Source organism: Castanea sativa, chromosome 10 (assembly GCF_040712315.1).
Source record: "Castanea sativa cultivar Marrone di Chiusa Pesio chromosome 10, ASM4071231v1".
In the NCBI taxonomy this organism is placed as follows: domain Eukaryota; kingdom Viridiplantae; phylum Streptophyta; class Magnoliopsida; order Fagales; family Fagaceae; genus Castanea; species Castanea sativa.
Genome location: NC_134022.1, coordinates 31,547,797 through 31,574,912, shown reverse-complemented (window position 1 = coordinate 31,574,912; position 27,116 = coordinate 31,547,797). Strand labels below are relative to the sequence as shown.

Here is a 27,116-nt window from a genome sequence, read left to right as displayed (position 1 = left end):
AAGAAAGAAAAGCGATCAAAGGTGACCGGGGTTGCCGGCTATGAACCCTCTGATGGCAAAGTTAGTTTTTTTTCTATATTTTTGGAGTTCCAACTTTTTGGGAGAAGTAAAAACGTACCCTTTTCTGGTCTGAATGGGTGTTTATATAGTGTCCTAGGAACAATTATTGGGATTGTAACCTCCCCTAGATTTGAGGAGGTGTGAGGGTTCAAGGATAACTTCCACAACCATTTAGGAGTTATATTTTCTCATACAACAGTCACCGAAAGTTTTGCGTATGTTGCGGAGTGGTGAAATGTACTCAGTAATTCCCAAGTGTAAAAGTCTCGTCCAGGGGTCCTCTTATGGATGAATCCCTTCAGGATGGGGATGGGCGCTTTCCTAGGATGAGTGCTGCGGGTGTGCTTTCGTCCATGGACGACCATGAGCATTAGCCTCGTCTTGGTGCTTTCTTCTGGACGGCTGATGGTGTGGATGACTTTGGTCCAATTTAGTCCTATTCCATCCATTTCGGTCCACTTCGGCCAATTTTAGTCCACTTTGATGTACTTGAGAATATGAAAAGATAACTTTGTGTTAGAACCCTTTTTCTTTTCCCTCTCCCTTGTGTGTGTCTGTGTTTGTATCTTAAAAAAAAAAAGCCTTTGTATTTCATTTTTATTAAATTATATAAAGTTATATTATATTATACATGCACACATTCACACACATCACAGTTCACACAAAAAATATTATAACAAGATATAAAAAAAATAACACACACAATTAGTGTCAACCATGCACTCACACATACGTGCACACAGACACACACATAAATATATATTATAAAAATTTATAATAAAGAGAAAAATATTCACAACTTACAAACACTTAATCTTTACTCTTAGAGTTGGTGATACCAAGATAGTCAAGTTGAGAAAAGAGATGAGATGGGATTATGAGGGGAGAGTGATTTGTTTGGTTTTAGGATAAGACTAATTTGTGATGTTGCTTGGTTCTGGGTTGAACTAATTTGTGATCAGGGTGTGCAAAATATTTTTAAGGGTAAATTAAACTGGTAAAAGGATATATATATATATATATATATATATATATATATATATATATATATATTAAGTCGGGGTTTATTTGAACCCCCTGAATTACTTGTAGTGCCGATTTGAACATGTGTATCTTTATTAGTCACTATATCATACAATTTCAAGTTTGTAAATGCATATAATATGAAAAAATCACTACACTACTTTGTCTTTCTATTTTGAATCTTTGATTTTAAAATAGAATACTAGAGATTACAATTTTTTATAAGGAAAATTCTTGAAATATTTTGTTTGATACATCAATAGTTCGGGTGAGGTGATTTGAACTTGCTGGATGATTTATGCAGATTGCTCACATGGTCACACTTAGTGTTGAATTCAACTTTCTTACTATAAGCAATAATTCTATAATGTAGCTTAAGGTAGGTGAGTCTGCGCAACTACGCATATGGGTGAGGGCTAGACTAATATTGTGGGATATAATGAAAACTACAGAGTCAACACAGTGGTTATGTTGTCTCTCACAAGGGAACTTTTTCTTCTTATGCATACACAAGAAAATAGATTATAATAAACCCTTAACTAGATTTTGAACATGGAAAAGGGTTTAAGAAACTCAAACAGTTGATGCACTTGTGTGAAGCGCAACTAAGGAGGCATATAATCCATCCTGTATATTAATCAAAGTCCCATGCCTTCCTTTCTCCATGATGACTCCATTCTTAACCACTGCAATCAGATCTGCATTTTTTATTGTGGACAATCTATGAGCCACCACAACTGTAGTCCTGCTTACTATGACTTGGTCTAATGCATCTTGCACTACTCTTTCAGACTCAGCATCGAGTGCACTGGTAGCCTCATCTAATAGCAATATTTTTGGATTTTTAATTATAGCACGTGCAATTGCTATGCGCTGCTTCTGTCCGCCAGATAATTGGGTTCCTCGTTCCCCAACTACAGTATCATAACCCTGCATTTTGTATCAAAAAGAAAAAAAAAAATTAATTAGTTGCTTAATTAAGCATTAGCTTATTATTATCGTTGTTCACATTGTTCTTACCTGGTTTAATCCACTAATGAACCTGTGGGCATTGGCCAATTCTGCTGCAGCTATAATCTCTGCCTCAGTTGCATCTCCTCCATCTCCTCCCTTTCCATATGCAATGTTAGCACGGATTGTGTCATTAAATAGAACTGGTTCTTGGCTCACAAGCCCCATTTGCTGCCTCAGCCACTTCAATTGGAGCTTATTGATTTCAGTTTTATCAAGTGTAATATGACCTGAATCAGGATCATAAAATCTTTCCAATAATGCTATCACTGTGGATTTACCACTCCCACTTTCTCCAACCAGGGCAACAGTCTGAAAGAAACAGATTCAAACAAACACAATTTTGAGTTTTAGACTTGGATCTAAATAAAATAAGGTCAATGTTTTGTCTTTGCCTGTTACAGCCAAAATGGAATTTAAAACATGATATGTTAGAGAATATTACTTTACCTTGCCTGCAGGAATAACCAAGTTGAGGTCTCTGAAAATCTGAATATCTGGCCTAGATGGATATTTAAAGCTCACATGATGAAGCTCAATTTCTCCCTTGACATTATCTAATGTCGTCCCAGACTCATCACTTGGGTCTATCTTTGACTTACTGTCTAATATTGCAAATATGGAAGCAGAAGCAGTTTTGGCCTTTTGAGTATCAGTGGAAAAGGAGCTTGATTGAGTAACCGCAATAGCTGCCATGGTCAAAGCAAAGAAAACCTGCAAACCATGCATTCATGTTAAATAAATTAGAAGATAATTTGGAGAAATGAATCTCATTTATATTTTTTTTCCCTAAAAGTTCTGAAGTAGATTTGGAAAAAGAAAATGGTTATCAAAGGCTTATATACTCGAAAAACAGCTGAGAATGATGTTTGGCCATGTTTAATGAGTTGAGCTCCTGCATAGAAACTGGTTGCATAGACGCTAAACAATAGGAAGGAAGATGTCCCAAATCCTATTCCACTGATCAAGCCCTCCTTTATGCCCGCCTTCCTAGGCCCTTCACATTTCTCTTCATATAGTTGCATTACCTTCTCTTCAGCGCAGAAAGAAGCAACAGTTCTTATACTCCCAACTGCATCATTAGCTATTTGGCTTGCATCCTCATACATTGCCTGCAAGTAAATTTAGTCTTGATGAATAATTCATAAATTATAATTAACTTAGAAAGTTAATTTGAAATGTTCATTTGATTGAAACTTAAAGAGAATTTCTTTTCTTACTTTTTCTTCCTCGAAATTCATAATATTAGGCATGCTGCAGCCATAAAAACTGTGTCATTAATTATATAGCATACCTTTGCATCTGCACTGAATCCGCTCATAGACTGTTTTTGAACATATCCATTGACTCCAAGCAGAGGAACCAATACAAGGACAATAAATGCAAGCTGCCAACTTGCATGAAAAGCAATGACTAAACCTGCAACTACTGATGCAATAGTTTGGACAATTTGACCTAGTGCATCGCCAACTAGGGCGCGCACTATTGCTGCATCTGCTGAGAGCCTTGCACCAATTGCACCACTTGAGTTCTCAGGCTCATCAAACCAACCAATCTCCTTATGAACCACCTTTTCAAAACACATTAATCTGATACGTTCTATTAACTTACACCCAGCCACAGAAAATAGGTATGATCGTGCTGGAGATGACAAAAGTGATACTACACCAAGGATTAAAAACATTAGTGACCAAAAATTTGCATCCTTTTTTCGTTCATGAGGCGGTTCAAAGAACATTTTGATTACACTGGAAATTAGCAAACCGAAAATTGGAAGTATTACTCCACTGATGATTGCAGCTAGTGTTCCACCTAGAAGCACTGGAATCTCTGGCTTATTAAGATAGGCAATGCAGCGAATGGAGACCTTTGGAGACTTTGTTTTGGCTTCTGGAGGGTTATCTAGATCTTCCAATGCAGTATCAGTCACATCAAGTCCTGCGGGAATACCAAAAGCAACTGAGAATGAGCGGTGGCTACTGCTTCCCCTTCTAGATGATCCCTGGCTTATAGATCGAAGGATTGATGATTTTCGACTTGACTGCCTAAGACTTGACTGTCTAAAAGACTCCATAGTTATTTCAGACTTGTTTTGATCATCTGTAGCTTGCTTAGACTCCTTTTTTACATCTTGCAAGCGTGTAAGCTGAGAGTATGCTCCATCAGGATCCATGAGTAATTCTGAGTGTGAGCCTGATCAATAACCAAATACACTATGAAATGAGTATTTCATTGCCTCTCTCACACCACACTAGAGATTGAATTCTATGATATATTTGCAACCAACCAATGGTCTTAAGCTTTAGTTTTGCTTGGGGGGGGGGGGGGTGGAAGAGGGGAATCCATAACTACTACTGGAAATTCGAAAAACACGTTTGTGTGATGAAATGAAACACAAATAATACCACAAGGAAATTTTCCTTCTTTCTTTTCACAACTGTCAAACTACATGGAACAAGTGAACAACAAAGCAATTTTTAAAAAATTGGAATTTGACCCCAATATAAAAGATAGGGGGTGGCGGTGGGGGAGGGGAATCCATAACTACTACTGGAAATTAGAAAAACAAGTTTGTGTGATGAAATGAAACACAAATAATACCACAAGGAAATTTGCTTCTTTCTTTTCACAATTGTCAAACTACAAGGAAGAAGTGAACAACTGAGCAATTTTTTAAAAATTGGAATTTGACCACAATATAAAAGCTAAGCATGAAGGTTCAGAAAATTACTGAACATTTACAAAATAACTTGGGCTTCTGTACTTGAAAATTTTTAGAATTCAGTAACCTGATGAGTATAACACAGTCTGTTCAACAAGACAATAAACCTAGGCTACAAGAAATCTAACTACCATGTTCTATGTATACATGATATTGGCTCTACATGTGAATGACTAATATAGTAAGACTATACTAATAGGATGGTACCTTTTTCAACCATCTTTCCTCTGTGAATAACTGCAATCATATCAGCATTCCTCACTGTGCTCAAACGATGGGCAACAATGACAGTTGTTCTGTTAACCATAATCCTGTCCAATGCCTCTTGCACTATTTTCTCTGATTCTGCATCAAGTGCACTTGTAGCTTCGTCCAGAAGTAAAATTCGTGGGTCTTTCAGAATTGCTCTAGCTATTGCAATCCTTTGCTTTTGTCCACCAGACATCTGTGTTCCGTGCTCACCAACCATGGTATCTAGTCCCTGGAAGTAAAATTCAAAATCTCAAAGTAAAATAGCAATTTTCTAATCTTGAAGGTGAACGAAGGGTCTTAGAGAGTGAAAATTGTAACCTGTGGCAATTTATCTATGAATTTGGCAGCATTTGCAAGTTCGGTTGCTGCTCTTATCTCTTCAATAGTTGCACCATCCTTTCCATATGCAATGTTAGCCTTAATGCTAGAGGCAAACAACACAGGTTCCTGACTGACAAGACCAATCTTTCCCCTTATCCACTTAAGCTGAAACTCTTTAATGTTAATGTTATCTATAAGAACTTCCCCAACTTGTGGATCATAGAATCTCTCTATAAGACTGATTACTGTTGATTTCCCACTCCCACTTTCTCCCACTAATGCTGCAGTTGTGCCACTAGTGATATTAAGTGAAAAACCATTAAATATTTGCTCATCCGGTCTGGTTGGATAGCTGAAATAAACATCTCTCAATTCTATATCTCCACGAATGTCATCCAATACTTTTCCACTTTTGTCAAAAGCATCTATCTTTGGCTTCCTCTCAATAGTCTCAAACATCTTAAAGGCTGCAGCTCGTCCAGCAGCAAATGCACTCAGGCAGGGAGATGCCTGCCCTAGGGACCTGAAGCATCCATATTATTGTAGAAGGCAAGAAGTAAATAAACATATAAGGCAAAAAAGATATAAATACATCCATACACAGATTCAAATATTTTTGTGCATGTGTGCTCGTGTAATTTCAGCAAAAAAATTAGAATAAAATTTTTATTTATTGGGGAAATAGGAATTATAATTACTATCAATAATTTCCGCAACATAATTAAAACAAAAAAATGTAGCTCACATGGAAGCAGTTAAGACAGCAACAATCACGTTCATCACTTGACCTCCAGAGTATGTGTTTTTTTCCTTTAGTGACAACTTTGTACCGTAATACACAGCCAAAGAATAGGTGCAAAACACGACTAACATAACCGTCCCAAAACCTATTCCAGCAGCTAAGCCTTCATGAACACCAGATTTATAAGCATTTACAAGAAACTTTTTGTAATTTGTTATAGCTTGCTTCTCTCCTGTAAAGGATGCAACCTAGATTGGAAGCAATGATAGATGTCATAATTTTGCTATAGAAAAAGGAGCAAAATTGGATTAACTGTATCAATAAATTCATCCAAATTTTTTTGTCAAATGTATTTGGTTTTGAAAAAGTGACTTACTGTTTTGATTGAACCAATTGTTTGTTCAACTACATTTGCTGCTTTTGCATAAGCACTTTGTCCACGGGATGCCATTTTGGATATTATAATGGCCACAAAAGCACCAGCCATAACAAGAAAAGGAATAGCAGAACACAAGACAATGGTAAGAAGCCAGCCTCTGACAAATGCTATTATGAAGCCCCCGAAGAAGGTTGATATCAGCTGTATAAATTTCCCAACCTGCACAAGCAGACTTTAGTTGACTCTAGGATTACATTTAGGTGCACAAGATAAACAAAACTTCGTTCTGATGTAATTCTTGCAGATATACTATACCTTCTCACCCATGGCATCTTGTATGAGAACAGTGTCACCAGACATTCTCCCAATAACCTCACCAGTGTTAGTTTCTTTATCAAAGAAAGAAATATCTTGTCTCAATATAATCTTCAAATACAAACCCCTTATTCGTGCAGCCTGTCTTGCTCCCGTGACCATCCAGCATGTCACCTCTGTCAAACAACACGTGATTTTCTTGATCTTCAATGGGTTGTATATAAAAGATTTTCTCTATGCATAAAAAATCTGCAATGATTTTGAACATGGAATATACTTACGGAGAAATGCTGCACAGCCAATCCCCACTGCCAAGTAGACAAATTTTAGAGAGACCTAAAATTTCACAGGTGGTTAATTACTAGCATCGTCATTTCAACAAATAAAAATATAAAAGAAGGATCAAGGATTCAAATGCATTCCTACACATGCTATAATATGGGAAAATCGAAGTTTAAACTCTCAGGAAAGTAATGAAAAATAAAATCAGAAGTTTAAGTCACATCTTTCCATTCATAAAGATTGAAGTAAACCTTATTTTCTTAGCCCGTGCATTTTCTATTTACCTTGGAAATTATACTAACAATTTCTGTGTTGCTACTCTGGTTGGTGCCAAAGCTATTGATCATTTGGCCAAACAATATTGTCATAAGGGGCATGCCTAACCCACTTGCAATGGCTCCAACGGTGCCAACAATCATCAATGCAACATCAGTGGAATCTGCAAACGAGAAAAGCTTGAGAAGTGGAACTGTCTGGGTCTTCTCCTCCCCATCAATGCTGGAGCTTTTCTCTGCTTCTGCGTCTCCATTTGACGTGGTGGCCATTTTACCAAGTTCAAGATCCCAATCCAATTTACAGCTACTTCAAACCGAACACATAGAACTTAAATTGCACCAGCTGAACACAATTAATTTCTGAAATTAGCAACTTATAAGTCAAAGCCAGATAAGTTGGACCAGTGGCCAATTGTCAAAATAAATGGTGATTCATGAAGAAGTGTAGCAGGAATGAGGAATTCTAAAGCTGCAAGAAGTAAGCAAGTAACAAGAATTATCTCCACCTTGAAATGATTGTATTGGTCAATTAGCTTAGCAATAAGAAAGAAAGAAACAGTAAAACTCATTTAAATCACTTGGAAAGTTAAGACCTTGTCGGAATTATACAGATCAACATTCATCATATCTTAATTTATCATATCTTAATTTAAAACCTTCAAGCAGACGGCAAACACTAAAGTAAGCAAAACTACTAGTGCTGGGATGAGGGATTGTTTTTGGAGGTAGCGGGCGATGTTGGTGATTGAACTAGTCTCCAAGTGGGATATTTGTTGGGCTTTGTAGAGTCTAGTTGTGTTTGATCCGGTTGACGACCCAACCCGACCTGACTCGAAAAATGTTGCATGGTTTTTAATGGGAGATTTTCTGAGGCTTAATTCACGAGCACTTCGGCTCTTGGAAAATTTTTTTGGCCCATTTTGTTGCTCATTGTGAATCCTTTGTGCAAGATGTAGAAAACGCTATTTTGTGATTAGGGTTTGTTGTTGTTGCTTTTGAGATTGAGAAAAAACTGTATTGCCCCACTTTGTATTTTTTCCTTATAATAGTGAAATTCCTGCAATTCCGTGAACGTAGGTAAATTGCCGAACCGCATAAATACCGTCTTGTATATGTGATTACTTTTTCTTTGGTGTGTTTTTTTTTTTCTTTTTATTTTGTTTTCACAGGATGTTATATATGATAATTTTCCGAGGAAGCCTTTATAAGCAGACTTAGATGACAACAGTAAATCAACCGAAGGCTAAGATGTCCATTAAAAAAAAAAAAGAGAAGGTCAAACACGTCATCTAATGAAGTAACTTTACAATTAAAGAATTCAACCAAGAAATTTCAAAGGAATACATCTAAAGGTTCATGTAGTCAGGGATTCTTTTGTGGAATATTTTTGTGTTTCTGCCGCTGAATGTGAACTGAAATCTGTGTGGCACCATGATCCCTGTGCTGTGTATTTGGATTGAGAGATTTGTAAGAGAGAAGTTGATACAATATATGTTACTGTTTCTATTTACTCAAAACATTATAAATCAGTACTAAACTATCTTGAGCAATCCCCATGGAGGAAGACAAGCCTTGTCAACGAGAATGTAAAGATCAGACAGCAGTAGTATATGTTTCCTGCTGCATGCTTGTTGTAACCAAGTACAGCAGGTTGTTCATTCCTCATGAAAAAAAAATCTGATGAGGCATGAGATTAACAGTAAAAGATGTACTTTTTCTACGTTAGTTTTACCTGTCTACAGAGAACGCGGAAACTGAATGTTTACCAACTTCTGTTCTGTTCTTTGTCAGAAACAAAATCTCTGAAGCCCTGTGGCTCCCATCACAATCAAGAAACCTGAGATACACCCTTTGCCAACTGAAGTCACAATAACCAATGAAAACAGAACCCTTTACCAAATGATCACAGAGAAAACGAGAGAGCAACGAAAATTTGGTTAGTATACCAAAAGTCGAGGCTTTCTGTAAACTATAAATTGAGTGTTATCTTAGCCCCAGATAAGAGAAGAAAAAATTAAAGTTTAAGCTACGAAGCCTAGGGTGACTTAATTAACGGTCCCAGCAGTTTAAAAGAAAAAAAAAAATGAAAACTAATTAAACTTGTACGAAAGTACTGGTTTTTTGATAACCAAAGTCTTGGTTTAAAACAGTTTGAATGGTGATCACATATAAGATAAGAGCATACTTATTGTTGAAGAAAGAGAGAGATAAACAATGATTTAACAAAAGATTAAATATACCACAAAACTCGGCATCTAGAAAATGTTGGCATTCCATATAATATTGATTTTTTTTTAGCCTATTGTGTAATCATTAACAAGGTGCAATACAAATATACAATTGACACACACATACCATGTATATTGTTACCGCTATATGGTTTATTGTGCGTTTAAAGTATTTGTTAATGATTTATTTTAGGAAAGTTTTAGTAATATATTCATGAGAAATATAAAAAGAAGTAAAAAAATGTTAACTACTTTTTTCTTCTCCATAAAATAATTAGTCGCATAATAAAAAAACACATTTGTATAAAAACTAAACTTGAACCATGAGTTATGAATTGGTTTGAACTTTGAACCTGTTTTGAATGGCTATTCCTTATCACGTATAGAGTACAGCATAATTGTTGCTCAAGAAATAAAAAACATAAAATATCCTAATAAACTCGGCTTCTAGAACATGCTGACATTCTATATAATGATTTTTTTAGCCTCTTGTAATGGAATGTAATGGCATTAAGATTCTAAGAACTTGCAAGTTGCAAATACAATTGTTGACAGTCAGTATGCACTGTATGTTGTTATTACTATATATGTAGTTTTGATTAGGAAGAATTAATACGTTTATATTTTTATTAATGCAAATGGAGGAGGATATTTTGGTTGGGCTCAAGATCAAGAATAAGTGAAATTAAAATATGAGATTCAATATTTATTTATAACAAAAAATGATTGATATCTTAATCTGATGGTATAGGTCTATTATCTAAAGCAGATGTCATAGTTAATTTTATAAAAAATAATTTTTGAAAAATAATTCATTTTTTTAAAAAAATATTTTTGTTTAAACAAACATAGTGTAGTTGAAACAACGTAAATGTAAAAGTTTAGATGAAGATGTGATAAAATTTATAAGTATGAAATGTAAAAATCGATGAGACAGAAGATGTATATGGTTAAGAATAAAAAAGAAAAAATATTTAAAAATGAGAAGTAAGTAATATATGTCTGGTGAGGAAAAATAATAATATAATAAAAAATAATAAAAGATTGAAAATTGTGTTGTATTGAGCAGTGTGCTGAGTCAAAGGAATCAAGCCATTGTCCAGCCTGTAGTAGTTTTATTATAATTTTTTTTTAGATTTTAGTTCAATTTTTTTTTGAGTTTTTTTTTTTGCTTGAAAGACCCCAATATATATATATATATATATATATATATATATATATATATATATATATATATATATATATATATATATATTAACTCAAAACGATAGAGAACTTTATTGAAACGAAATAGAATACAAGTAAAAGACTGAGGCATTAAGCTCAACTAGGGGGAACAGTAAACCATTAATACATATCCCCAGGGAAAGGACCAAAACAAAGAGTAGCCCATAGGCATTACACCCCTGTCCACTATGAACCTATCAGACTTGTGCTGCTATCATCTGTTGAAAGATGTAATATATTGTTAAGTTGCTCAAATTATAAATCAAAATTTAATTTTATTAGCATAAAAAAAAATTCAGGGTGGTCACAAATTTTTTTTTAAAGGTAAATAAATATAAAATTTTAAATTATTATATATAATTTTTTTTTTCAGTCATGTTCAATAAACTATTGAGGTATTATTTTAGTACATATATGTATATACAAGATGTATCACATAAATCTAATAAACTCAACCTAAAGAATAAAGCAAGCACTAACTGACTAGTTATTGGAAAATATGCATTTTTTAATTAAAAAATAGCAATTTTAAAATATGTTTTTTGAAAACACAATTTAAAATATTATAATTAAACATTTGATTTGGGCTTTTAGGCTAATTTGTCTATTTGGACACTTTTTGAGAAATGCTACGTTTACAATATTTTCACAACAAATTCTAGTTGGCAATTGTTATTAGTTCTAATTTACATGTCATTAAAATTATTTTTTTGTCCTATCAATAACAATCTACCACTTAGGATTTGTTATGAAAGTGTTGAGGACATGTTGTGAACATTGCATTTTTCACAATTTTTTGGTTAATCTTCAATGAACCAAAATTTTGGAGAAGTCAAATTTTATTTTTAATGGACAAATTTTATTTAGGATGTTTAGGATTTTTTTAAGGTGGTCAAGTTTTTTTTTAAGTGGTCAACATCTCATATTAATTTGGAATTTAATTTTTTTTAAAGCATAATTTTTTTTTTCCAAGTTGAGGGTGGTCACAGACCACCCTCAATTATACTGTGACCACCCTCAATTATACATGGCGCCGCCAGTGGGGGTCCAACTATTCGTTCTCTCTTTATTATTATTTATTTTATTGTTGCAGAATCGACAACAGGCCAACAACAGAGATTGCTTGCCAAAGTAACTGGCTCTCAAAAAAAAAAAAAAAAACTGGCAAGTGGGGACTATTATTTTATATTATGGGAAATTAATGTTAGGATAATTTATTGTGGGAGTAAGCTAATTAAAAATTAGTATAAATTGATGAAAAGACTGAGAATATTATTGCTGTGACAAGTGAAAGTGTAGAATTAAAAAAGTTAGCTATATTAGTTTACATCCAATAAAATTGGTAAAAAAGTTTAACATAAGACAAAATAATTTGACATAAAATTATTTCTTAACTGACAATTTACCATGCCTGTTAACACCATCGTTATATTATTTTTGTCAGTTACTACTATTATATATATATATATATATTTATATATAATGAGTTAAAATTTGATAAGGATAATCCTTTTGCTTGCACCCTCCAAAACTAACAAGCCACATCAAAGAGACACAAGTTAATAGATTGTGCCTATGGCACACAATTCTTCTTCAATAAAACCCTGTTTCAGAAAAATCAAATCCCATAGAGGCATAAACATGTTTAGAAATCGTAATCAATGACGTTAGTGGCGAAATTATTATATGTATTATTATTGAGTTCATCTGGTGCCACCAACTTGTGCACAACTCGCTCATGTGGCGAGTTGTGATTGGTGGAGGGGTAATGATGGGTCATCCCTCCACCAAACCACAATTCATCACATGGGCGAGTTGTGCACTAGTTGGTGGCACCAAAATTTTTCATTATTATTTGGTCCATACATCAGAGAGTAGGGAATCCAGGGATCACACAATTCATCTCTCTCTCTCTCTCTCTCTCTCCCCCTCTTTTAGTAATTTAATTGACTTTAAAGAGTCAAATAGTTTTATTTTTATTTTTATTTTCCTCCACAATAGTATGAAAATAGAGATATGACATAGAGGGTTTTTTTTTTTTTTTTTCCTTGGGAGAAGATATGACAAAGGCTAGAGCATTGAAGGATATACATCTCGCCTCCGCATCCAATACCTTCACCAACCTTATTAGTTGCATTAATGTGGAAATGACCCCTAAACAATACCTTTACAGTTAGCAGCCATTTCTACCACCTTTAGCAGAGTTTTGATGGGACAAGTATATAGAGGGATGCCTTGAGATATACAGGTAGAGGGCTGAGATGCATGGAAAAGGGATATAAAAGGAAGGGAATCCCCAAGAAAAGTGGCTTGGAGAATTTGAAGTCCACGAGAATAGGAGAGAGAGTGATAAAAACCCTGGTGTAAAAGCTTGAACTACATTTATATACCGAAATTCCCAAAATTCCCACAAGACACCTAAACCTAGAGTTTTAAGGCTAAAACGGCAAAAGGGATGAGGATTAGATTGATTTTCAGATCTTTGTTGGTTTGAAAGTAGTTTCATTCTCATCCATGTTCTAAATTCTAGTTGGTCTGAGCTTGCAATCCTACAAATTAGGGTCTCTTAACAAACCCTAATAAAGTCACTTAACTCATCCTCCCATACACACAACTGTAGTAGTTGATTTCAGTCGAGGGGCCGGTTAAAATAACATCATCGTAAGTGCTACGAGGAGGAGATGTGGATCCTCCCATGATCCACATTCCCCTCCTCTATTCTTGTTTCTTCTTTTGTTTTTAGTTTTTTTAGGGCAAATTACAAATTTTCCACTTGAGGTTTGAGCAAAATTTAAATTGTCTTCTTGTGGTTTGAAATCCCATGATGCAAGTGTTTTGCTGAATTCTTTTTTATATTATTTGATCTTGTATTTTTATGTTTTTTGTGTTTTTGGAGGAGAGAGACATAAAAATGGAGCAAAATTACATATCTAGCCTTGTTTTTAACAGAGGTGGGTTACAAAACTCTAAATAAATAATCTCAAGTGGGTAAAGTGTCAAATTTCAAATCACAGGTTAAATTCTGGCCAAACTACAAGCGGGTAAGTTGTAATTTGCCCTTGTTTTTAAGTATTAATTTATCATTTTGCATGTCTCTAATTCACACCATGTCTTTAATTTTGTTCATTTCTGCTTTTGTGTCAAGAACATGTAGGAACCTTAATCTGCCTTGAGATGTGTATGCACAGGATAAGACACGTACGCATCCCTACCCTGGTGCACGAAATTTTTAGACAGTTAGGGTTCTTGTTTTGGTTGTTTTTTGGAAATCTGTCTTGAGTCTCAAGTGCGTATGCTTTTAGAAGAGTGCGTATGCACTTGTCTTATGTCGTATGCCAATTTGGGCTTAACCATATTTCCAACCTTTTTTTTTTCATTTATCATCAATGCCATGCTTTATTATCTTCCCTTATTTGATTTTACCAGTATTAATATCTATATTCCAACTACCTTGGTTCCCTTTCTTGTTTAACATTAATTGCAAAATACCAAAAAAATTTCTTTTTCTTTCCTTTTATTTCTCCAAACCCTAATTCACTCACTCTCTCTTCTCTCACATCCAATCTTTAATTCTAATTCAAACTCAATAAGGAAATTAAAAGTCTTAGGGATAAATAAGGCAAACAACTTTTAGATATATATAGATATAGATTTATTAACTTGACTTTTGAATAAATCACATGTATTACCGGATAAAAATAAAGAGACCAAATATGACAAAGTAAATGGACTCGGATAAAAAATAGGACTCGTAATATAAGAAAATCAATTAAATTCCTTAATCAATTTGATGCTCAATAAAATAGACCCATATGGTATATTTAGTACTAATTTTCCAAGGAAATCAATATATATATATATATATATATATATATATATATATATATATATATATATATATATATATATATAAAAGTAGAGACCTCATGTGAGAGTGCATTTAACATTTTTTACCCTTTTTCATTAAGTTTTTTTAACCGTTACCCAATAGATAATAATAACTTATTTTTACTATTATATAAATTTAGCACTTTTTACCTCTTTTTATTAAGTTTTTTTTACTGTTACCCAATAGATCATAGTAACTTCTTTAGACTGTCCTGCCACGTGACACTCTAATATTGCATTTAACATTTTTTCATTAAGTTTTTTTTAACCGTTACCTAATAGATCATAGTAACTTATTTGTACTATTATATAAATTTAGTATTTTTTACCTCTTTTTATTAAGTTTTTTTTACTGTTACCTAACAGATTATAGTAACTTCTTTTTACAGTCCTGTCACGTGGCACTCTAATATTGCATTTAACCCTTTTTACCTTTTTTCATTAAGTTTTTTTTTTTAATTTTTAAGTTTATTTTTTTAACTATTATCCAATAGATCATAGTAACTTATTTTTACTATTATATAAATTTAGCATTTTTTACCTCTTTTTATTAAGTTTTTTTTACTGTTATCCAATAGATCATAGTAATTTCTTTTTACTATTATATATAATATGGGTTGTTTTTGACAATTAAACCCATTAGACCAAAATTAATTCATTATGAACAACCTTTTCATAGTAGACCAAACCTTATGAAAAACTTAAGACAGTTCTTACCTTACATATTATGACTCAAGTTTGACCATTCCCACGTGTAAATCAAAAAAAAAACTCTTACCCTCTTACAAACTCTCTTCTTCCTCCCCCACGTATAGGTGATACTTCTAAAAAATCTCATCCTCATAAAATCATGTCTTCATTTTTCCCCAATTTCAATTCAATATGCTTTTGTTTATTAATAATGTTCTATGCAATTTATGCAGATTAATTCTCTGTCATCGACCAGTGCAACAAAAATATATATAAATCTTAAGATCCCTGAGGTTGCTGAAATAATTGACAAGTGTATATTTCTAAAATTTAGAATAACAAAAAAGTCTAATAAATATCATATACTATCTCATAAAATGCCTTAACTTAATATTTTCTTTAAAAAAATTCAATGATAGGAATGGTAAAAAACATGATATTATACAAGAAATACCAAAAATACATGCAAAAAAATTTTCATAGGAGGATTTGTCTTTAAATATTATGAAGACAATAGTAAAGATAAAATGCATTGAATGAGATCCTACGAAACATGTTTGTTAATCATTTCAATTTATACTCATCATTTACGTAACAAAATAATCATACATCATATTATTTACATTTAAAAAATAATACATATTAATTTCAAAGTTCATTGCAAGATGTGAACTGCTAGGGTACTGCAATAATAAGTAATATTAATACAACAATAGGTTGGTATTACATTTTATGCGTACTTTGTGAAAGGAATGTCAAACCACAAGCAAAATCATTTTGGTATGCAAAATGTGAAACAAAAATAAATCTTTCTATCTCAAAGTTAGAGGCACTTACATTAACTACATACTCTCCAAATATTTATAATATATTTATCTCACTATAACTACTATATATATACAATTGCAAACTACTTCAGATACATGATTCAAATTGAAGTTTTTGATGCAACTATCAAAAAAAATTTTGTGATATTTGATTGAGATGCTGAGAAAATCATAATTGAATCTACAAGATATTTTGCTAAAAAATAAACTGAGGTAAAAATTATTTAAATTATTGTAAAAATATTAATATTGGAGAATGAATTCCACATGATTTGAAAAAAAAAAAAGGAAAAAAATGGATTTCTCTACTTCATTTGAATGAATTCAATCTAAATGATGGTTTTGAAAATTACATAGTTGCTAAGATTTTTGATGCACCTTCAAATGATAAAAAGGTATGGAAGAAAAAAAATACACAATTTAATATGCTATATTAATTCTTTTTGCTGCACTATTCCAAAATTAACAAAAATAAAAAATAAAAATATTTACAAAAAACTGTAACATCATAAAAAATTTAATGTAAATACAAATACTATGAAAAATCTTAGCGACAAAGTCCAAACTTTGCAAGATTCAATTAAGAATCTCTCGATGCCAATTCATTAGTGATTAACACAAATGATGCAACAAAAGGAAAAAAATGATGAAAGCTAAAAAATTGAACAAATATGGACGGACTAAACTTTAAATGTTGAAAATAGAGAAACTGATGATGATAACAAGCATCACCATACCTAATAACAAAGATTGAAGGAAAAAAAAAAAGATTTCGTAATGAAGCTTTTTATTACATCATATAATAAAAATCAATAACATAGAATGAATTAATATGTTTTTATCAACTTTTATTATACAATATTTCTCCAAGTTGTGTTAATTATTGCTCATTACTTAAACAAAATAATTATAATAGATATATGTGAGCAATTCATAATTGTTACTTTTTATGATGAACTCATTACTAACAAAGTTTTATAATAAATATGCTATAATATACGTCTAATATTTTCCAAAAACAAATTTACATAAAACATTACAACAGTATCCGTACATCCCACGGAAAACTTACTAGTTACACTAAAGTTTTAGCTCACATCCCATGGAAAATTACATACTTTTTTCACAAATAAAATACAAAATGGGTAATTTCATTCAATCAGTGATATCTCACTAAATTCATACCCAACCATCGTCTTAAACATAACACCAAAATTAATCCAATCACATGGTTAGATTTCAAATGGAGCTCAATCAAATTTAGTCAACTGTATAGAAATTGATAAAAATAAACAAAAAATAAGATATAACTATTAAAACAATGAAATCCTTTAATTTTAGACTAAAACCTATAATGAAATTTAGAGCCGAATAAAATATGGTATCAACAAGAAGCAAATTGGTTCTTCTTTGCAAGTCTGAAAATAAAACCTAATTTTGTTATTAAGATATTGATATTCTTTCTTTCTTCTGGACTCAAATGGTTTAGTCATTGTCTTTATACACCATAATTTTTTACTAGATGAAACCATATGTAGATATGTGGAAACGCATACTTAGTCCACTAGCACTATCATATGGCAATTTTTTCATGCTCTGCTCTTTCTTATTCATCCACTATAAATACGTTATACTTTGAAGTTCTAACATTTGATATTACAAATATGGATGAATTATTTATGAAGAAAATCATAAATAAATCAAACTATGAATTTAAAAGAGGAAAAAAAAATAACATACATTTATGTATTTCATCATTTGAAAAAGTAAAAACAATGTTAAAAAAAAAAAAAAACTTGGAGATCAAGCAGTTGAAGCACTTGTGTGTAATGCTACCAAGGAGGCGTAAAAGCCATCCTTGATTCTAATCAAAAAGTCATGCTTTCCTTTCTCTACAATAACTCCATTTTTAACCACTGCGATTACATCTGCATTCCTGATTGTGGATAATCGATGTGCCACCACAACTGTAGTTCGGTTAACCATGACACGATCCAATGCATCTTGGACCACCCTTTCAGACTCAATATCTAGTGCACTAGTAGCTTCATCTAATAATAATATCTTTGGACTTTTAATCATAGCACGTGCAATGGCTACCCGTTGCTTCTGTCCGCCAGACAATTGAACTCCACGTTCTCCTACTATTGTATCATAACCCTACATTTTTCATTGTAATAATGACAGAAATAGAAATTTAGTCTGCTTTTTGCACATTAAAATTAACTATCAACAGTTGTAGAAGTCAAAGTGATATTATCCTATTCAATTATATAGTTTGTTCATTGACTTAATTACATGTAACAGTGGAAATGATAATGAAACAAATATGGGGAAATGTTTTTTTTTTTTTTTGTTCTAACCTGTTGTAAGCCACTAATGAACCTTTGAGCATTGGCTAACTCCGCTGCGGCTATGATTTCCGACTCAGTTGCATTTCCTCCCTTTCCATATGCAATATTGGCACGAATAGTTTCATTAAATAAAATTGGTTCTTGAATCACAACACCGATTTGCTGCCTCAACCATTTCACTTGAAATTCCTGAATTTCAATTCCATCAAGCGTAATATGACCAGAATCAGGATCATAAAACCTTTGCAATAATGCTATCACAGTGGATTTCCCACTCCCACTTTCTCTGACCAGAGCAATTGTCTGAAAAAAGAAGAAAGAAGAATTGAATATAATTTTTGTATAAAGGCAAGCAAGAACAACTTTTGTGATTATATCTTGTGCTAGTTGCTGGAAATTAAGGATGTAACTTTACCTTCCCAGAATGAATTGTTAAGCTAACATCTCGGAAAATTTGAATATCTGGCCTACATGGATATTTGAAGCTTACATGACGAAGCTCAATTTCTCCGTTCAGATTCTCCAATGTCATCCCAGACTCATTACTTGGGTCTATCTTCGACTGCCGGTACACTATTGCAAATATGGAACCAGAAGCATTCTTGGCTTTGCCAGTATCCGGACCTAATTTGCTTGAATAAGAAATTCCCAAAGCTGCCATGGTCAAAGCAAAGAAAACCCGCAAGCCAAATATCCATCTTTAGATAAGGTAATTTGGTGTAGAACAGTCTTGTTTAAAAATTATCTGTTAGTTAGAATTCAAAACGTTTTAAAAGCTTGTCAAATATTGTTATATAGGAGAAATGTTTACTTGAAAAACATCTGAGAATGTTGCTTTCCTAGCCTGAACGAGACGAGCTCCAGCATAGAAACTTGCAGCATATGCAAGAAACAGCAAGGCAAAAGAAGTCCCAAATCCAATTCCAGTGATCAAGCCGTGCCTTATCCCTGCCTTCGTTGGGCCTTCACATTTTCTTCTGTACAACTCCATCACCTTGCCTTCAGCACAGAAAGAAGCAACTGTTCTGATACTTCCAACTGCATCATTAGCAACTTGGCTTGCTTCCTCATACATCAACTGCAACCACATAGATTTACATCAACTTCAAGTAAATAATAATTTTATGCACCATTAAACTTGTGAAATTAATTAGCTGTGTTTAAAGTGGCAGCTCAGAGTTTTTAAACTAAAAAGCCTCGAGTAGGTTGTTCTCTGCGTGACACTCTTCTTCTCTTTATTTTTTATTTTTTAATTTTGGTTTCTAAACACAAAAAATTGTTGTTGTATGTTTAACTAAATAGACTCCCAAGTATTTTAAACGGTTGAGTCCATTTTCTCCAATCAAGAACTAAATTTAACTTCATTTTCTCTCGAAAGTAATAATGTATATAGCATGCCATAGCCACACAAAAAGGAAAATGCGCTTTTTAGTTTTAGAGCAGACCTTTGCGTCTGCACTGAATCCTTTCATGAACTTTACTTGAATGTATCCATTGACTCCGATGAGAGGAATCAATGCAAGGATAATAAATGCCAACCACCAACTTGCAAAAAATGCAATGACCAAACCTGCAGCTGCCGAAGCGATAACATGAACAATCTGACCAAGTGTATCTCCAACAATGGAACGCACTGTAGCTGCATTTGCTGAGAGCCCAGCACCAACTGAGCCACTTGAGTGCACAGGCTCATCAAACCAACCAATCTCCATGTGAATCAGCTTCTCAAAACACATCAATCGAATACGTGCTATTAACTTACACCCAGCTACAGCAAAGAGGTATCCTCTTGCTGGATTTGCCAAAAATGATACCATACCAAGGGCCACAAACATTAGTGACCAAAATTTTGAATCCTTTTTCAGTTTAGGAGGTGGTTCATAAAATGATTTGATTACCCTAGCAAGCAGCACACCAAATATAGGAAGGATTATGCCATCGATAATTGCAGCTATAGTCCCAAGAAGAAGTACTGGAATCTCTGGCTTGTTGAGGTAGGCAATGCGGCTGATTGGGACCTTGGGATAATTTTCTTCTATTTCTGCCAGTCGTTCTTCAGGGAGGGTAACTTCTGTTGGCAAACCAAATGCTGTGACTGAAAGAACGACGGCTGCTTCCTATTGATGATGCACGACTTAAGCTTTGTACTAATGACATTCTTTGACTATGTCTAAGACTTGGCTGTCTAAAAGATTCAGCAGAAGTTTCTAATCTGTTTGGATCTTCTGCATTTTTTTCTGACTCCTTGTTTACCTCTTGCAAGCATATAAGCCGAGAGTATGCTCCATTAGGATCCTTGATTAGTTCAGAGTGTGAGCCTGATAGATTGACAGATAAATTTTTAGTTGATATGCATCTCCCTTTCTGGAGTAATCCAAGGTTTGAAAGTTGATCTGAAATTCAATCAGAAGGCAATATCTTTTTCCTTTTGCAAATTGTAATTTCATTTAACGTCCAAAATATAAAACAGTAAATCGAAAAGTTGCTGAGATTATGCACAGTAATGTATATGCTTAATGAAATTTTTTGATTTAACTGTCCACATATTGGGGAACAATTTGCAAAAATAACAGATTTAGGCTATGAAGAAAAGAGTCAAATAGCAATACTTTAAGATACCTCTCTCAACCACCTTTCCCATGTGAATGACTTCAATTGTATCAGCATTCCTCACCGTGATCAAACGGTGGGCAACAATGACAGTTGTCCGGTTGAGCATAATCCTGTCCAATGCCTCCTGCACTACCCTCTCAGACTCTGCATCAAGTGCACTTGTAGCTTCATCGAGAAGTAAGATTCTTGGGTCTTTTAGAATTGCTCTTGCAATGGCAACTCTTTGCTTCTGACCACCAGACAGCTGTGTTCCGTGCTCATCAACCTGGGTATCTAGTCCCTGGAAGTCAAATTCAAATTAGAAAGTAAATTAAAAATATTTATGGTGATATAGGAGAAAATAGCCTCGTATATTCCAATGAATAGACGATAAGACAACACCTGAGGCAATTTATCAATAAATTTAAAAGCATTTGCGAGTTCAGATGCAGTTCTGATCTCTTCATACGTTGCTTTATCTTTTCCATATGCAATATTATCCTTGATGCTGGATGAAAACAAGACAGGTTCTTGGCTAACAAGACCAATTTTCTCCCTAATCCATTTAAGCTGGAAGTCTTTCAAGTTAATGCCATCTATGAGAACTTCACCAGCATGTGGGTCATAGAATCTCTCAATTAGACTAATCACTGTTGATTTTCCACTTCCACTTTGTCCAACCAAAGCTGTAGTTGTGCCACTAGGGATATAAAGAGAGAATCCACTGAATATTGGCTCATCTGGTCTGGCTGGATAACTGAAATAAACATCTCTAAATTCTATATCCCCATGAATGTCATACAAAGTTTTTCCCTTTGAGTTATAAGCATCTATCTCTGGCCTCCTCTTGATAGTCTCAAACATCTTATAAGCTGCAGCTTTACCAGCAACGAAGGCACTCATGCAGGGAGATGCTTCGCCTAGGGACCTGAAACATCCACATGATAGCAAAATGAATGAAATAAATAATGAATAAGCCAAAAACGTTACTGATACATCTTTACTTAAGTTTATGAGTGTGCATGTTTCATCCTTAACTAGGGAAAAAAATAGATGAAATTTTCCACATGAAGCCTGAATTGTCTTTTTTAGCATGTTTACATACAATTGGAAGTAAACAATTTCAAATTGCATCTTACATAGATCCAGTCATTATAGCTGTGATCACGTTCAGCACATCACCCCCATTGTATACTTCGTTCAATATCAATTTTGATCCATACAATATAGTCAAACCATAGCGGGTGAACATGACTAACGAAACAGTGGCCAAACTTAATCCAGATGCCAAACCTTTGAAAACGCCAGATTTGTAAGCAGTTATAAGGTACTTTTTGTAATTATTTATAGCTTGCTTCTCCCCAGTAAATGATGCAACCTAGAAAAGAACCAAATTGTGGATATCATGCATTTTCTAGAAAAACCAACAATGCAAGACGCACTGTGTTGAGAGCTTAATTAGAAGTTTTCTCTGGCTTGTAGAGAGTTTGATAACATGACATACCGTTTTTATTGAGCCAATTGTTTGCTCAACTACATTTGCTGCATTTGCATAAGCACTTTGTCCACGGGATGCTGTCTTGGATCTGATGATGGACATAAGACCCCCAGATGCCACAAGAAGAGGAAATGAGGGTAGCAGGACAAGGGTAAGAAGCCACCCTTTGAAAAATGCTACAAAAAATCCCCCAATGAATGTTGATACCAGCTGCAGAAATTTCCCAACCTGTACATGCAAACATACTCTTTTATAACCAGGAACCCATTTAGATGCATAATACGAATATAACTCAGGCTGAATTTTGGCTAGTTGTGATTTTTATTGTTGTTGATACTACAATGTAGTACCTTCTCACCCATGGCATCTTGTGTGAGAACAGTGTCACCTGACATTCTCCCAACAACCTCTCCAGTGTTTGTTTCCATATCAAAGAAAGCAACATCTTGTCTCAAAATTGTCTTCAAATACAAACCCCTTATTCGTGCAGCCTGTCACTCCCCCGTGACCATCCAGCAAGCCACCTCTAACAACAATAAAGTCAAGTTTATCATTTCTCAATGCCTGATAAATGAAAGGTTTTCTTTTATGCGTTAAAAATCTGCAGCGGTTTTGATCATGGAATGTACTTACGGAGGAATCCTGCAACACCTATCCCTGCTGCCATGTAGAGAAGTTTTACACAAACCTAAAGCAGTACCAGGGTACTAAATGTCACCTTCTATCAATAATTGCATATCAGAAAGGAAAAGGAAGGGTTCACATACATCTTTAAAATCAAGAAAAGTTTTCAATTGAAGAACTAGATGATAACATTAATAGAATTTAGATGGGACTTTTTCATTGTTACGTCAAAAATAAGTTAAGAATAAAACCAAATGTTCAACTACACTTTCTAGTGATAAAGATTTAAATTGACATCATAAATTAAGGTTTTGGAGCATATTTTTACCTTGGAAACTTCACGAACTATGTCTTTGTTATTCTGATTACTTCCCAAAATATTAACCATTTCCCCCAAGAGTATTGTCGTAATAGGCATACCTAGCCCATTCCCAATGGCACCTATTGTGCCGATGATCATCAAGAGAACATCAGTGGAATCCGCAAATGAGAACAGCTTGAGAAATGAAACAATTTTGGTATTCTTCTCTCCTTTATTATCCGAATCATCTTGATCATTAATCATGGAAGGGCTTTTCACTGCTTCTACACTGTTTTTTAATGCAGCATCCTCACGCATATTTGTATTTCCATTCCAGGCTGACCTTACCTCCATTTTACCAACTCCAATATGCTGGTCCAATTATCAGCTACCTTGCTTGGAATATTTAGAACGAAACAGCACCTGCTTAACAAAATGAAGGTAAAGTTAACAGCTTATAAGCCAAGCAGTCAAAGTTGAACTAGTGGTCAGTTTCAGAAGATACTAGATGAAATCAGGGACTAATGAAATGATTATTAATGATAAATTGGCGATAGATGATGGATCAGGAAAGATGATTGATCAGGAAAATTAACTCAGAAAGTCAAGAACCTTGCTTGCATTACATATTTCTGCTTTTATCTTCATCTAGAACTTAATGCACTTCCCAATGAAGGAGCTGGTAAAAGAACTTAAGTAGTAATATATATGGATTTCCTTTTCTTTTCATTTTGAAAGTCAATTACAAGAAGAAACATACCAGAAAAAAGTAAATGAATAGATGTCGGATATGGTGACGTCTATCAAGGCCCTTGTTAAGTACAAAATTGTAAAGAACCTTTTGCAGAAACAGAAAATGAAATGAAACTTGGATCTGTTCAATGGCAAAATCAAAATCTCGGCAACCCTTTGGCAGCCAGCAAATCATGAACTCTGCAAAGCTAAACGTTCCAGTGGAAATCACCATTATCAATCAACAACATTATGATATTGTCATAACCATAATTATAATGAACAAAAACCAAAATGCCAAAAGATCCAAAAAATAAAAGTCATTCAGGAAAGTGTAATACACTAAAACGATCAAAAGGATACTTGAAACGGCTAACTCAGTATTATCCTACATAAAAGTTTTGCTTTAAAGTCAACATAATATAAAGGTAGTTGTATTTAAAATATGCTAATTATTGTTGCACACGTTGAGTTATACACTGTTATACACTTTTCAGCTGAAATCGTGTTTAAAACAAGATTTCAACATGTCCTTTACACACAGTGTATAACTATCACCGCTCTTTAAAATATATTCCAACAAAAATGAATTTGGCTTGTACCTCTTCAAATGGACACATACACTGACTGTATCATATTGACCCAGAAAGCTCCCGGCTTCTCTTTAGAGTTGCATTGCATAAATAGTGCAATGTATTGGCTTCTCCCCACTAATAAAAGGGGAAGTGAAACTATAGAGCTATGAAACTATAGAGTTCTTAGCGGACCATACTCTCTTAATTAAATTTCAATGTGTCCAAGTCTAAATATAGACATAAAAGTTCTCTAAAAGCATTGAAGCTTTGAGAGCTAACATGTATGATTTCTTTGCAGTCACGGCAGTAGCTTGGTAGGTCTGTTACATTACACTTACATGCAAATGCAGCTTTTGGAAGAATATAATGTGGCCGCTGCCGTAACAGCCATGCAATATTTAAGACAAAAGAGTATATAGTATGTGGTGCCGTTTGCTTTTTCAGAATCCTAAAATAGAGTAACTTATTGTTCTCCAAGTCTAGTTTCTTTGGATGGGTTGTGTGGGGACTTTGTGATGGAATAAATGGATAATCACACCATAACTACAATATGCTCCTTGTCTTTAATCATCTACATTTTTTCCGATAAGCCAGTTGCATATTTGTATTTAATCATCTACATATTTCCGATAAGCCAGTTTGGATTGAGGGAGAGGGAGGAGGAGTAGAGTAGGGGGGAGAGTAGATAAAGAGGGGAATAGAGTAGATATCCATCTACTCTACTCCCTCTCCTCCCCCTCAATCAAAATTGGTCATTACAATCTTTGTGATGAACAAATATCATTCCTTTAAGGAGTTAGAATAAATACAAGGGTACAACTTGTAAATATCCCATTTCATTCTGACTTATATCCAAGCCCTCCAACTCTGATGACGAGAGTTTGAATTGCTACTGAAATGGTCAACATTGTGTGCGAAACCCAATGAGGATGACAAGCTTAAACATGACCCAACGTAGTCCAAGCCCTAGCCTAACTATGAAATAGATAGGATCCCTAAAGCCCAAAAGACAATTTTGACCTAATTTGGCCCAAGCTTATAAAGAGTGCGTATGCTGAGTACATGATGCGTAAGCACCCAATTTGTGACGTACGCACTCTCTGGACAAAAATCCTAAAATCACTCGATTTCCATTTTGATGAGATTCTAGGGCAACCAGCTTGATCAACTGGTTTCATAAACGTGTTAACAAACCCTAACTACCCATTCCCCTTTAAATATCCCCATTTCCAATTTCCAAAAGGTCAGAAAATTAAGCCTTACTGAAACTCTGCCAAAATTCCTAAAAGACACCTAAATCTAGAGTTTTAAGGCTAGAAGGGCAAAAGGGATGAGGATTAGATTGATCTTCAGATCTTTGTTGGTTTGAAGGTAGTCTCTTTCTCATCCATGTTCTAAATTCTAGTTGGTTTGAGCTAGCAATCCTACAAATTAGGGTCTCTTAACAAACCCTAACCAAGTCACTTAACTTATCCTCCCACACACATAGTTGCGGTAGTGAATTTTAGCCAAGGGGCCGGTCAAAATAACATCACTATTGATAGACCAAAAATGTATTGACCCTTTGTAATAAATTAACCAATTAATTTAGCTAAGTTAATTAATTAATTCAATTAACATGCAAAATGCGTGGTAGCATAAACAAATCACCAATTAAATTAAAGGCGAAAATGCACTTTTAGTCCTTACATTTTGGGTCAATTTCTATTTTGGTCCCAAAATTGATTTCTTTGCTAATGTCATCCCTAAAAAAAGAAAATCGTTTTTAAAATGGTCCTTTCCGTCAGGCTAGAAACGGAGAAATCTTACGTGGCTAACGGAATGCCCTATTTGCTGACGTGGCTATTAAAATATTATTAAAAAAGATTATTTGGCAAATTTTAAATGCCATGTCAGCATTTTAATTTTTTTAAATAAAGCCACGTCAAAAATTTTATATAAAAAAGAAATTAAATTTAAAAAAAAAACCTTAAATCTAATTTAATTAAAAAAACAACTTGTTTCTCAAAAAAAAAAAAAAAAAAACTAGGTGTTCTTCCCCATCAAACCCAGGAAGAACTCAAACCCACATTCCCAAAAAAGAAACCCACTTGAATTACAGAAAGCCAAACTGAAAGGAGTATAACCCAGAAACAGCTCCCTAAAGCTAAATCACAATGACCACAAATCAAGTAAATCTAATTAGAAGTGGCCAAAAA

The 27,116-nt window shown here is 33.9% G+C and overlaps 1 protein-coding gene and 1 pseudogene across 1 annotated transcript; both read right to left on the bottom strand.

Annotated features, from left to right (window-relative positions):
- Positions 1 to 1,224: 1,224 nt before the first annotated feature.
- LOC142614121 (ABC transporter B family member 21-like) lies at positions 1,225 to 9,349 on the bottom strand. The gene is made up of 13 exons (XM_075786667.1): positions 9,115 to 9,349; positions 7,392 to 7,725; positions 7,107 to 7,161; positions 6,826 to 7,001; positions 6,508 to 6,729; positions 6,135 to 6,379; positions 5,387 to 5,912; positions 5,024 to 5,297; positions 3,389 to 4,287; positions 2,940 to 3,206; positions 2,545 to 2,808; positions 2,104 to 2,406; positions 1,225 to 2,013 (listed from the first exon to the last, which is right to left on the bottom strand). Exons 2-13 carry the CDS (start codon positions 7,650 to 7,652, stop codon positions 1,657 to 1,659), a joined length of 3,849 nt encoding a protein of 1,282 aa, XP_075642782.1. The 5' UTR covers positions 7,653 to 7,725; positions 9,115 to 9,349; the 3' UTR covers positions 1,225 to 1,656.
- An 8,683-nt stretch (positions 9,350 to 18,032) lies between these two features.
- LOC142613729 (ABC transporter B family member 11-like) lies at positions 18,033 to 23,965 on the bottom strand (annotated as a pseudogene).
- Between the last annotated feature and the right edge of the window lie 3,151 nt (positions 23,966 to 27,116).

Bases quoted from the DNA above. Each gene is read 5' to 3' on its own strand.
- LOC142614121 (XM_075786667.1), bottom strand. From the start codon at position 7,652: ATGGCCACCACGTCAAATGGAGACGCAGAAGCAGAGAAAAGCTCCAGC. The intron at 6,730-6,825 runs GTATAGTATATC...CTGCTTGTGCAG, and splicing joins AAGATGCCATGGGTGAGAAG to GTTGGGAAATTTATACAGCT. The intron at 2,014-2,103 runs GTAAGAACAATG...TACAAAATGCAG, and splicing joins TCATTAGTGGATTAAACCAG to GGTTATGATACTGTAGTTGG.